This window comes from Lutra lutra, chromosome 5 (genome assembly GCF_902655055.1).
Source record: "Lutra lutra chromosome 5, mLutLut1.2, whole genome shotgun sequence".
Taxonomy (NCBI): Eukaryota; Metazoa; Chordata; class Mammalia; order Carnivora; family Mustelidae; genus Lutra; species Lutra lutra.
The window spans coordinates 139552601-139565556 of NC_062282.1; the positions used below are offsets into that span (position 1 = coordinate 139552601).

The window sequence follows — 12956 nt, forward strand, 5'->3', positions numbered from 1 at the left end:
AATAATAAATAAAAGTCATCGTTAAAAAAAATTCTCAGAAGAGATTTCCTGAGCAGCGTGCCACCAGAAATGCTTGGTTTTTATATTTAAAAAAATTCCTGGGGTGCCTGGGTCCCTCAGTTGTTTGGAAAGCATCTGCCTTGAGCTCAGGTCATGATCTCTGGGTCCTGGGATCAAGTCCCTCCTCGGGCTCCCTGCTCAGCGGGGAGCCTGCTTCTCCCTGTGCCTGCTGCTCTCCCTGTTTGTGCTCTCTCTCTCCCTCTCTGTCAAATACATAAATAAAATCTTTTAAAAAATCCTGCCCTCTTTGTAAGTCATCGCCTATTGAATGAGTACCTATTGGCTTAAAGATGAGGTAACTTAATACTTAGATTAGAAATAAGCTCCTATGAGTATGTGAGAAGTTGTGTGTGTGTGTGTATAAAAAGACAAGACATAATTTGTGTTTCCAATAAAATCCTAGAAGACAAATTCAAACACTTCTTGTTCTTTGTTTTTATTTAACTCAAAATAGCTAACAACAAAACATTTAAAAAATATCTCCCACACATGAGTATTCAGTTATTTTTGGTTCATGACACTAGATTACAGAGTCCTTGCCTGCTTCTAGCATGAAGTAACATATCTATCATAAACGTTATCTCTCAAAGTCCGCAGCAGGCTTGAAACCTGTATATTTAGATCCTAACCAAAAACCATGATTTAGTTATTCATTTTGAACCCAAATATTTTTCTCCCACACAGATGCTTAGTAAAATGAATAACCATAAATAGGCTAGCTATTAATCAGTTTTCGATGAAATGCCCCCATACAGCACATACATAAAGTCTGTATATATGATTTTGCCCTTTACTACTGAAAATATGAATGTCAGTGAGATGTACAGTGGGGTCAGCTCATTCGTTGAACTTACATCAATTCCATATAGGAGGTCAGCAAAAAGGAAACAATAAGGAAAATAACAATGAATCCCATGAAAATCTCACCAGTTGAATGAAAGAGTAAACCCTGATGAGGGTGGAAGAACCTTGAGGAAACCAAGCGCTACCACTGTGGCGTCTCCTCAGGTAAAGTCAGTTCACGTCGGTCTCTCAGAAGACAAGCATCCTGGAGGGCGCAGGGTGACTGATTCTAGTGTTGAAAGGTATGCGGTTCTATGCAACATGGCCCTAAACGAACACTGACAACGTCAAATGGTCTTCAACGGAAGAAACTGTCCTTTCTTCCAACACCGGAGGAAAACCTGGTTGTGTTGGATGCGCAGATTTCCAATATGGTGTCTTTTGAAACGGCTGTCAAGGAGGCGCTCTCCACGTTCCATTTCATTTTAGGTCCTGACACTAGAAGCTAAGCCCCAGGAAGGAAGCAACTCCACTGCCGTGTGAATCGCAATGACAAGAGTCTTAAAAATGCCCTAACATCATCAGCATAGTTTAATTTCCAGTTTAGTTCCGTCCTCACACCGAGCACAGGCTGTTTCTGTGACCCTCCCATGGAATGTACCTATCACTGACAGAGAAAAATCTCATGATGAAAAGACCAGCGTCCTAAAAATCTGAACAACAAAAAAAGCTACCAAAGCAGATCGGTCTCAGCCAAGCTTCCCGATAAGATGTTCAATCAGCAAACAGTGCAACTAAAGCAGAGAGTAACTTCTGTTTTGTTACACTTGCCCCTCCCCGCCATCGCCTACAGTTTCGAAACTGGCAGTTACCTTCTGCGTCTCAAACACTTGGCCTTAACCTCAGCACCGCCCAGGTTCAGGTTCTATTTTTAAAAGCACCATTCTAATGGAAATGTCCCTGCCCTGCCTTAAGCTGGGGCTGTGAATTTGACTGTGAGCTAGAGCTGTTATGTCATAGAGTTTAGGTTAATTTGGCAGATACCTATTTCCGTGAAACCCGCTTCAGCTTCTTATAGCCATGGAGGATTTCTACCTGGGCTGTAGATGGGGGTAAAATACCCCATGGAGGACCCCTTCAATAACCACATTTGGAAAATCTGAAAAAAAAAAAAAAAAAAAAAAAGGAAAACAGCTTTTCTTAGGCACAGCAGTAAAACGCAACGACCGCATTCTGCAAACCAGTACAAGGCGAGGCCCCCAGCAACTCGGGGACCCGAGTCACCCTGCAGCCTGCTCTCGCTGAGGACACGCTATCTGTCATGTCGCCGCGGCCGAAAGCCGCTTGGGTGCGCGACCAGGCTCTGTAGGAATGCACGGCCAGATTTGTAGCTTATTGATTTAGGGGATGTTCTAATGGTTAATGCTGCTAGGTCCCAGCTCTTTATCTGAATGTTTTCTCACAAGGAAGATGGATTACACTGGCAATTCAATTTCTAACAAAATCTCAATATACTTGAAGGAATTCCAAGATTTCTACTGGGAATACTTGGCTGCAGTTTTTCCACTGTGGTTTACAGCAGCGTTCAGTCCAAGCTGTCCTGAGGATGGTCATTCCGTGGCGCACGCGTCCAGGGAGCAGGAGGAACGGGGGTGGTCTTCCTAACTGAAAAGGGCACACTTCTGAAGAAAGCCATCCCGTCAGGAAAAATATGAACGGATACTTTGCACGGGGGACCCCCAACCATCACATGACCCAGAGGTTCAATTTCTCAACTTCAATCTGCAGGTAATTAAGTCTATCTAGGATTTACATGAAAGCCTACCACTTTCAATAAATATCGTTATTATGCAAGGAAATTAGGTGGTCCAATATTTGCAGACAGAAACTAGGACACTCACTTAGGAACCCAACCTCTGTACAGTACCTACTACATAAAGCCATGTACAAAGGGAGGGCAGAAAGTTTCTCGGGGGAAGCAAGCCAGGTGGCGAGTCTGAGGGAGGAGGGAGCCAGGAAAGTTCAAAGACTGGAATGGAGGTTAGTGTTGATAAGAGAGTGAGGGAGGAAGCCTGAGGGCATGCAAACCCAGAAATTCTGGCTTTGTCTGAAAAGCAGGGAAACCACCAGCCCTTCCCCCCCCCACACACACCAGGATTTTAAGCAAAGTGACACAGAACTGAATCCTGTTTGGCAAAGATGGCTCTGGTTGCCACTCAGGATACATGGGGACAAGTCCAAAGTGGTGGTGGGTTCCCTGTAGGGAGTAAAGGGAAGTTTCCTAACAGTACCTGCCTGAAAGGTTGTTGTACAAATTGTAGGGTGAAGCAAAGCACTTGAACCTGTGCTGGGCACATGGTTAGTACTCGCTACCGTCACATACCAAGTACGGTCTAATCACTGGGAAGAGAAGTAAGTAATAGTGCCTGCCCATACCTTGGGCATACCGTGGAATTTCCACGCTAGGAGGGAGACAAGCAAATGAACACACCCACAAGATATGCCTAAAACATATCTTCAGTACACAAGCAGCTCAATGACTTCTGGGTGATGATGCTCGATTTCTTAATGTTTGCTTTAATCCAGCATGAAACAACATAATTTTCCATACAACATATCTTTAATAATCTGTAGTAGGACTTAAACCTATATATTTTTTTCAACCCAATTAAGAGCAATGATTTTCCGAAGTTCATTTTAATTTTAAAAGAATTCCTCCCCCACAGAAGTGTACTGAAACCAAGAGCTGTCAGTGGAGATATTGATCAATTTTCAATTAGATGGCCAAAGAGAACACGTCGACGTGTGGGTATTTATTCTCTGCCAGGCAAAACATAACAGTTTGTTTGAAGGTTAGTGTGATGACATCATCAGCATGTTCAGCTTAAAGGAATTTAAATAAGTTTGGGGGAAAAGGACGAAAAGGGGAAAATACCATTAATTACTCTGAGTAATGCTATACCATCTGAATAGGTCAAGCAGTGGTTTAAGCTCAAGGGGAGGGGTGCCGGGGTGGCTCAGGCGGTTAAGCGTCCGACTCTTGATGTCGGCTCAGGTCGCCATCCTGAGGTCGTGACATGAAGCCCTGCATCAGGGTCTACGCTCTGCACAGACTCTGCTTGAGATTCTCTCTCTGCCCCTCCCCCTGCTTGAGCCTGCTCTCTTTCCCTCTGTCTCCCAAATAAAGAAATAAGTCTTCAGAAGGATAAATAAAGGGGAAAACTGAAGCAGGGCACGAGGCTTGAGGGTGAGGAGACGGGAAGGTGAGGAAAGACCTCTGCGGGCAGATACCAGGGGAAGCAGGGTGCGGTGGCCATGCGCGAGGGTGTCTGGGCGAGGGGCATTCCCAGCAGAGGGAAGATGGCTGGCAAAGGTGCTGTGTTTACGGTCCAGCAAGTGCTGAGCAACTAGTAGAGGCCGGAGATTCAGAAGGTGAACATGACAGAGAGAGAATAAGGGAACTGTGTGGGTCAGCATGACAGTAAAGGAAGGAAATGATCCACGTGAATGGAACAGAGGTGTTTTATGACAAGGTCCACTGACTGGGAGCCAATGAGCAGATTATCAGAGGTCATTTTCTCCCTCATCTGTTCCACTCCATTCTACACTTTGGATTTTGGTTTTGTCATATGTATGATTTTAATTCCGTGTCCGCTGTTACTTGAATACTGCCCTGGCCTTTGTTTCCCATTGAGAGGGGATGACAAGGAATGTGATTCAGGAAAGATTTACTTGTCGTCTTTTGTTGGTTCTCATTTATGCTGGTAAACACTTACGTGGACCTTTTTAAAAAAAAAGGCAATGGGATTGGGGCGGGGGGACTCCTGAGAGCCCCCTGAGAGCAGAGCGGGCAAAGGCCCTCTCAAGCTGCTCCTGGAAGGTGCGGAGGCAGTGCCCATGTGGGGACGAGAAGAGGGCTCAAGGAGGTGGTGGGGGAAACAGCAGTGCCCTGAGGGGGAATGGAGTGCACACCTATGAGATGAGACCCTATGAGACCTATGGAGTGCACACCTATGAGACCCAGAAAGAAGTGGGCAGAGCGCAGGAGGGAGTCCTCTTAGAAGGGCCGTGAGAGCCTGGTAGAGTTAAACTCAGAGAGAAAGTGGGGCTGGAAACCCAAGACGGTGTCCCAGCTACACACACAAGGCCATCAAGACCACAAGCAAGGAGTTGATCTGAAAGAAAGCCAAGGAGAAGACAAGAGGGTCTATGATAGCCCACCAGTAGGCTGCCCGGGATGGGCAGAAAAGTAGGAGAGGGGAGAGAGCGGTCAAAAGTGGCCAAAGATGACGGGAGGTCTGATGAAAGCTGATGGAAAAATATCCGGAGTGTAGCCATGCCAGAGATGATGCTGGGGACCAGCGCGAGAGCTGTTCTGAATTCCCCTGAGAAATTAAAACTCAGGCCAAAGAGCCTATGTTCAGAGAAGACTGATTATTAACATTTTATAGGAGGATAGCGTCTGACTGTCAGTTCACCTGCGATGGTATTTCCACAATCAGAGTCCTCTGGAAGAGTACCCCCACGTTTTGTTAAGAGGCCTAAATAACCCAGAAATGCGATGCCAGTAAAACTGACCTCTCGATTAAATGCTTAAGATCTACAAGAGCCTATCAGCCGCCTCACGCTGGTAAGACAATGGGAATCCGATTCAGGAAGGTGGGTTAGCCAAACTGCACCAAAACCAGATCTGGTGCCCGGCCCTCCCCCGCCTGGGGCCATCCTGTCCATAAAACCCGTGATTCCTGTGTCCTCTCCGAACAGCTATCCCCCATTTGCGCGAGTCCTCCGTCCACGTCAACATTCTACCAACGATCCCTACTTTTGCCCTTTCTAGCTCCAGATATCTGCCCCTTGAGTTCCTTCTCCCCTAAGTGCCTCCTGTTCTTTGTTGCCCACCAGGGGCACAGCACATGCAGCTCAGTCAGAGGGATGATGTGGACTCAAGGATCATAAAACGCCTTCCTTGACCCCTGAGCACCTGGCCACTATGCTTCACAGCGATCGTCCCGTGCTCCCCACCTCCACAGGAGCGTGGGGTCAATGCCAGAAATTTCTGACCGTCCGTAATACCTGCACAGAGTACTGTACCGTACAGGGCACTGGTAGAACCATGCTCCGAAGAGAAACAGAATGCTTTACAGAACATCGCCCATTTCATCTAGCCTAGCTTACGTGAGGCAACATTTTGTTGACCTAAAGTCAACTGATAGAATATGCTTTTTTTTTTTTTTTAAAAAAACATGGGAAGCAAATGCTAGAGAAAGGCAATTATGTCTTATGGAAAGGGCTGTACAGGGAACATACTCTGAGAACATATTCCCATATTGCAAAGAAATGTCAGCTCTCTCAGATCAGGGCGCTAGGAATGGTCCCTTCATGGAGCTGGGCTGGGTCCTGGCCGGCCTTCTTCACGCTGCCAACTAAGTCACTGATCTACGTGCACGCGCCGTTGCCACAGATTGGTCCCATCTCTCTTACTGGTGATAGGGTTTTACTGTTAGAATCATTTATCTACTGCCATTGAGTTGCTCTGCTATTTAGTTACTCCCACGAATAAGGGCTGAATGTTCAATCAACGTAAAGAAATTAAGCACCAAGGAGGTCTGCCCATCAGCCATGTGACACCAGGCAAGTTGGGGACCTCCTGGGGTTCCAACTCTCTTATTAGCCAACGAGGATACCCACGTTGCCTAATTTATGAGGCTGTTAAAAAATTAAAGGAGTAACATCTGAGAAGGCACTCATGAAGAGGTGTAGAGCAGGACATTTTGAGAGGAACTCTGAAGAATTCAAAATTCTTGGCATAAAGAGAGGATCCAGGCTAAAATATTGATTACAAGGGCACCTGGGTGGCTCAGTGGGTTAAAGCCTCTGCCTTCGGCTCAGGTCATGATCCCATGATTCTGGGATTGAGCCCGCATTGGGCTCTCTGCTCAGCGGGGAGCCTGCTTCCCCCTCTCTCTCTGCCTGACTCTCTGCCTGCTTGTGATCTCTGTCTGTCAAATAAATAAATAAAATCTTTAAAAATAAAATATTGATTACCTGTGTGCATAAATTCATTATATTTAAGTATATAACTTCTAAAACTACACAGCTGACCATCTAAGATGCTATAACCTAAACAGAAGTAAAGATATACATGTAATATAGATACACCGCTTTGGGGAAAAAGCATAAAAAAAAAAAAAAAAAAGAACCAGAGCCTTAGACTCAAATCTTATCATCTGGATAAAAACAAGCAGAGACCAAAATATAACACCACCAAAAACAAAAACAAAAATAAAAGAAAAACCAATAAATATCTTTCCTCTTTATTACTCTCATTCAAAACTGCCTGGTAAGGTAGAAAGAAAAATCACATTTCGTGCGGAAAGGCCTGCCCCAATTAAAATTCTGAATGTCTCCTACACCAAGAGCGCTGGTTTATTGGCAGATTATTAAGCCCTGGACCAATGTCACTCTGTTAGACCTGTATTAAAAACGTGGTTTATGTGGTGCAGGGTCAGATCAGTAAAGAGCTGTTAGCAGATGACAGGTTTGATTACCGCTGGCTGCAGGCAAGACGAATGGATCCCTGAGGAACAGCAGCACCGGCTGGTGGGACAGTTTGCTGGAAAGGTCAAGAACAGGCATGTCAGCATCAGGGGACGACGGTAAACAGAAAACACTACAAACTAGCTTTGAGGGGATCAAACTGCTGTGTGGGGACATCTCAAGGTCTATGTATCTCACCGCGTGGGTGAATAATAGTGAGCAGAGTTACAGGGAACCAACCAGCCCTGCGTTCACCTTCTCAACATCTCTTTGTGGAATCTGGAACGGGTATACCATCTATTTGACAAATTACTGGTGAAAAGTGCACCATCTCAGAGCACAATTATTGATGAATTAGTATTCTTAGGACTGGCATAAAACAATGTAGGGTTCGATATAACTGGTTACTTCTCTCACTTTCTATCACATATTTGTAAATCAACTGCCTAACAAATATTATCAAGAAGATTGTGACGGGATACACTTACACCACAGTAATTCACCACTTAGCAGAACCACAGTCCTGTTTTTGGTTTTACGTAACTCTTGATTGACTAGTATTAGTTCTTACCTTGATTCTTCAGATTCCGTCTCATCAAAAGATCTAGAATTTTTTTTTTAAAAGAAGAAGAGGAAGACCATGTCAGTTGGGTAAAGGTTGTTGCAAACCAAGGAAAAAAGAGTCAGTAGTCTTAAAGCTCTAAATTGGGAAACATTAGGAAAAGAGAGGTGTCTTGACAAAGCCACAGCATGACTGATACCTCATTCTACACTTGACCTTAGCCAAAAGGCTGAGAAGCGATTGTGATGCCTCATTCTAAAGAATCTAAGACCGCCATATTCTTGAACTTCAGTTTTCTTGAGGATCACTTACAAACCCTATGGTTTTACTTTCGGGCTTCTATAATGGAGATAAGATTTCACTCAGTCATTCCTAAAATCTCTTCTTAAAAACATTCCCCGGGGCGCCTGGGTGGCTCAGTGGGTTGAGCCGCTGCCTTCGGCTCAGGTCATGATCCCAGGTCCTGGGTTTGAGCCCCACATCGGGCTTTCTGCTCAGCAGGGAGCCTGCTTCCTCCTCTCTCTCTGCCTGCCTCTCTGCCTACTTGTGATTTCTGTCAAATAAATAAATAGAATCTTAAAAAAAAAAAACAAAAACATTCCCCAAGGTCCTAGCAAATGCACTTCAAGTCAGAACAGGCCACGCGGACAATTCCTATTATTGGTGAGCTCAGTATATAATTCTCGCTGTGGGGCGAGTGGAAAGTGGCCTTGAGCAACACTGCCAGGGCGGGGGGCGGGTTGGGGGGCTGAGGGTCTGTAGCCTTTCCTCCCACAGACGGCCGGGTTTTAACCCGACAGTGGGTGTGGTCCCCATGACTGTCTTGTAGTTAGTGTGCGTCCTTCAGGGGGCCCTGGAGGCGGCAGGAGGATGAACAAAACCCCCTCCCCTGCGTGGGTTTGCAGAGTCTTTGTAATGATGTGTTTTCCTGTAAATGGATTTGATATGTCAGGGGTGATGCTGATGGCCTTCAGAGGCAAGCTCAACCTGAGCCAGGTGCCCAGAGCTGGGCAAGGGGCTTGTTTCAGAGTTCATTCTTTAGAAGAACACTTCCCAACTGATGGTGAGAGCAAATGTCTGGTTCCTGGGACACAGGGACTGGGATCTACAGCCCCACAGGAGAAGGTCCTGTGGGAGAGGCAGAAAGACAGCAGGGAAGAGAGCTCACGTGGGAAAGCCTGGGCTCTGCCAGCTACAAGATGAGAGATTTGGGGAAAGATACTTAATTCCTGTGTCTCAGCTTGCTCAGGTCAACAATAAGGGAGCTGGCTAACATCATCTCCAAGGTTATTCACAGCTCTTAGATGATGTAACTGCACATGCATGGGTACCCACAAAAAAATATATTAGTCCCTCCATAGGCTATCTAGATTCAAAATTCCCACCATGTAACATCACTCCAGGAAGCACCATATTTTAATAAGTCAATTCCTTAAGTCTAAACCTGAGCCTGCCATTTGGCCGCAATATACCGGTGAAGACCACAGAGGAATTCCTTTGACCACAGGCAGGGGGCGAGTGAGTGCTGTCCCAGCAGAGAGAACGGGCGTGACCAGGCTGGCCCTTCCAGCACCACCCAAGGGTCGGGGGCGGTGGTTATTGGTTAGGCCAACTAGCAACTGTAGAGTAGTTTCAGATACATGTCCGATAGGAGAACAACGCGTCTTACCCACAACTCTCTGCCTTCGGTAGCGAGGGCAAGTGTCGCACGTTTAGGAAATCGAGGAACAGTTTGGGAAGCTCTTCATTTTCCAAAATGACAGCCTGTGAAAGGAGAAAAGAGAATCTAGAAAGCGAAATTTACTAAGCAGCCAGTAAGCAAATGAACTATGTCAAAAGTCATGACCACCCATCTTAGTTCTTACCAGCATCATTATCACAGTCTGTAAGGGTTGGTGGGGAGCGGTCTCCATCTCACCCACCAAGAATTCAGGAGACAGCCACACTCTTCAGTGATCCCAAATACTCTTTTTTATCTATCCTCTCACCCAATCAGCATTTATGGATCATCTAGCACACATCAGATGCTGACTAGGAGGAAAGACAGGTGGCCACCAGGTAGACAGAATTCTTGCCTTCATGGAGATTCTGATGAGAGGATTTTAAAAACCTGGGAGCATCAATAATACTGCTAAGAAACGTACATCAAATTTTCCTTACTGGGTGATTAAGTGGTCTGGGGTGTGTGTGTGTGTGTGTGTGTCTACAAGAGACCACATTGTTTAAAAAATACTATGCATGGCTTTTTTAACTGGAAGATTTAGCCAAGATCCCTTGGCTATCACCGCTTTTGGCATTTGGATCAAGTGACATTTATGGCCATTTGGACAGCTCCACTTAAAGGGTCAGTAATAACTCTACCCCTAAGTGTAAATCAGCATATATACTTAAAAAAAAAAAATCTATACGGTTCGTCCATTTAGGGAGCTCTGTTAAAGCTCTGTTAAAGAGCTGGGACAATGGCATAACCATGCCTGCTCTTGGCTCTCCGAGTCACGCAAGTGCATTTTCATGGGTATCTGTTTTCAAAAAAGAGAGCCACAGTGTATGTTCTGATTAAACAGTCGCCCCTTTTTCCCACCACTCCCCCCCCACCTTTTTTTAATTATTATTTTTACGAAGACCATGGAAAAAAACATCGAAGATTGCATGATAGTCTCTGAAAGTAAGAGAATTATTTTCAGAGGTCATTTCTATCATTTACCGTGGTCCTCCTCCCACGTGTTGTTTAAAGAACGATGAGAAGGGATGCTGAGGCGTCACCCACACCGTGATCAGGCACAGCTATGCAGTGTGATGCATGAGGCACCAAGGACAAAAGGTCAAATTATACATATTCTGAAATATGCGATTCTATATAGCCTATTGCTTTCTGTCATAATTTACATACTGAGTGGTCCCATTTCTAGTGGAGTTATAAAATAGTTACCCAGTTCGGGACATGTGAATGGAATGAGGGAGGCAGGCTGAGCCCCAAGCTACACCAGCGCTCAAGCCTCCTGCTGTTCAGTTTCTGGAGAGGAGGCATCTGAAAACCCAGCTCTGTCTCAGTCTCTTCCTATTCCTTACCTAGCTGATTGTACCCACTGAGGCTTAAGGAAAGGCAATAGAAGGTAGGGAAACAAAAAAAGTTCATAAAATAGAAAAAAGCTCTTCTTCCTAGAGGTATGCTTTCATTACTATTTTCACTGACCTTCTGAATTTCCATCTACTCGGGGAAATTGGGAGGGTGCCCATAGGTCATCATTTCAGTGCCCACAACTCAAGGATTGTAAGAATCACTGTATATATGAAGCTCCAGGGAATTTTTGCCATAAAGTAAGTTGTAATGATTATCTCCATGTTTCTTGACATCCTTTACGAGAATGACACAACACCTATTTGAATAATAAAGCTTAATGTTGTAACAAAAACAGAGCTGTTCACCTAGGCAATAGTTTTAATTATGTGTATAAGTGGCAGCTTTCAGATTAAAAAAAAAAATGGGGGGGTAACACTCTTATCTCCACCCCCACCTTTTAAAATAAATTAAATCAATAACAAGTGTGGGACACTTTTAATGACCTGAACTACTTAATTTCCAGGATCCTTAGACATGTCATCCATCACTGCAGTATGGAGGAAGACATCTCTTGAGTGTTCAAGGGGTTAGTTTGGTTTTATTAATGCAAGATTTAGGGAATTTTAACAAGGTGAATTGTTTATTTGCCTTGACAGATTGGCTTACAATGCACTGGCTACATCTACAGCATGATCATTAATGACAAAAGACAGGCAAAAAGCTGTTTATACCGCAACACCAGGGCGGGAATTAATCCTGTCCAGCCTCCCCGAACAGAACACTCCAAAGAGATGATCACATTTTTTTAGGTAAGACATACTGGCAAAAAAAAAAAAAAAAAAAAAAAAAAAAGAATATAGAAAACTCCAGAAATTTGTGAGCATTTTCATTAAATGTTCCCTGAAATTCTCAAATATTTTTCATAAGAGAGTCACCAATATGGATCTCAGGATTTACAGTTCGACTGTACTTATTTATTTGAGAGAGAGAGAGAGACTGAGATAGAGAGAGCACAAGCTGTGTGGAGAGGGTAAAGCCGGATCCCTACTGAGCAGGGAGCCTGCCCTGGGGCTCCATCCCAGGAACCTGGGATCATGACCTGAGCTGATGGCGGACACTTAACTGACTGAGCCACCCAGGCGCCCCATCTTCTCCTGTTTCTTGAGAAGCGTTCCCTCAAGAAGATCCCTCCCTCTTAAAGCTGCACCCTGGTCCACTCCACCTTCTTGGGACCCCGGTCTGGTCTAACTGACCAACTTTATCCAACAGGTAAATAAATATAAACATATAATAAACAAACAAATAAAAATTTATATAAATAAATATAATAAATACAAATATATATAAATTATATTTTGAATATCAAATCCTATTTCCCCTTTGTCTTAGCTTGCGTACCGTGATTTTTTATTAACCTTCACTCGTTAGTCATTTCCATTTTTTAGAGGCAAGATGGTATGGTAGGAAGTACAGGGCTTTAGAGCCAGAGCTGGGTTCCCACACCCCCAGCCACCTCGTGGGGTCACTGTGAGGGTAAGACAATGTCCGCAAGAGTCTCTGGTGCACACTTAGCATTCAATAAATGTTCACTGTTTCCTTACAATCTCTTCCTTCTATCAATCCTCAACAGCCTATTTTATCGGTTTTGGAAGTTTGGATTATTGTCCATCCAGCAAACAGGGCTTCCTAATCCTCTATGATTCATGGATCCCTTTGGAAAATGGATAAAAGCTGAGAATCTTGCTGGCTGAAAAATATGCATCCATACATAATTGTGCTGACGGTGGCAGAGGATTCAAGAGCCCTGACAGCCCCACCAAGGACACCTGCTTTCAGCTCCAGTGCAGCAGCAACGCTGCTGGGCACCCTCTTTGCTTGGCCGGGCACCTGAAGCCCTCACTGCCGGGCCTGTGCTGGATGCCAGTCCCCCAAAGCCTTCCCGTTTTAGTTTTC

General features: G+C 44.8%; 1 protein-coding gene across 4 annotated transcripts in view; it reads right to left on the reverse strand.

Annotated features, from left to right (window-relative positions):
* Positions 1-475: 475 nt before the first annotated feature.
* Positions 476-12956, reverse strand: part of SNX24 (sorting nexin 24) — a 157543-nt gene continuing 145062 nt past the window's right edge. The window contains exons 4-8 of one of the 4 annotated variants that reach the window (XM_047730771.1): positions 9612-9706; positions 7952-7984; positions 7392-7456; positions 1939-2002; positions 476-1170 (exon numbers count right to left, since the gene is read on the reverse strand). In XM_047730771.1, the coding sequence (XP_047586727.1) occupies positions 1080-1170; positions 1939-2002; positions 7392-7456; positions 7952-7984; positions 9612-9706 (348 nt within the window). In that variant the 3' untranslated portion in view covers positions 476-1079. Of the gene's footprint in view, positions 2003-7391; positions 7457-7951; positions 7985-9611; positions 9707-12956 lie in introns of all 4 variants that reach the window. The other 3 variants (XM_047730772.1, XM_047730774.1, XM_047730773.1) reach the window with 3 other exon arrangements.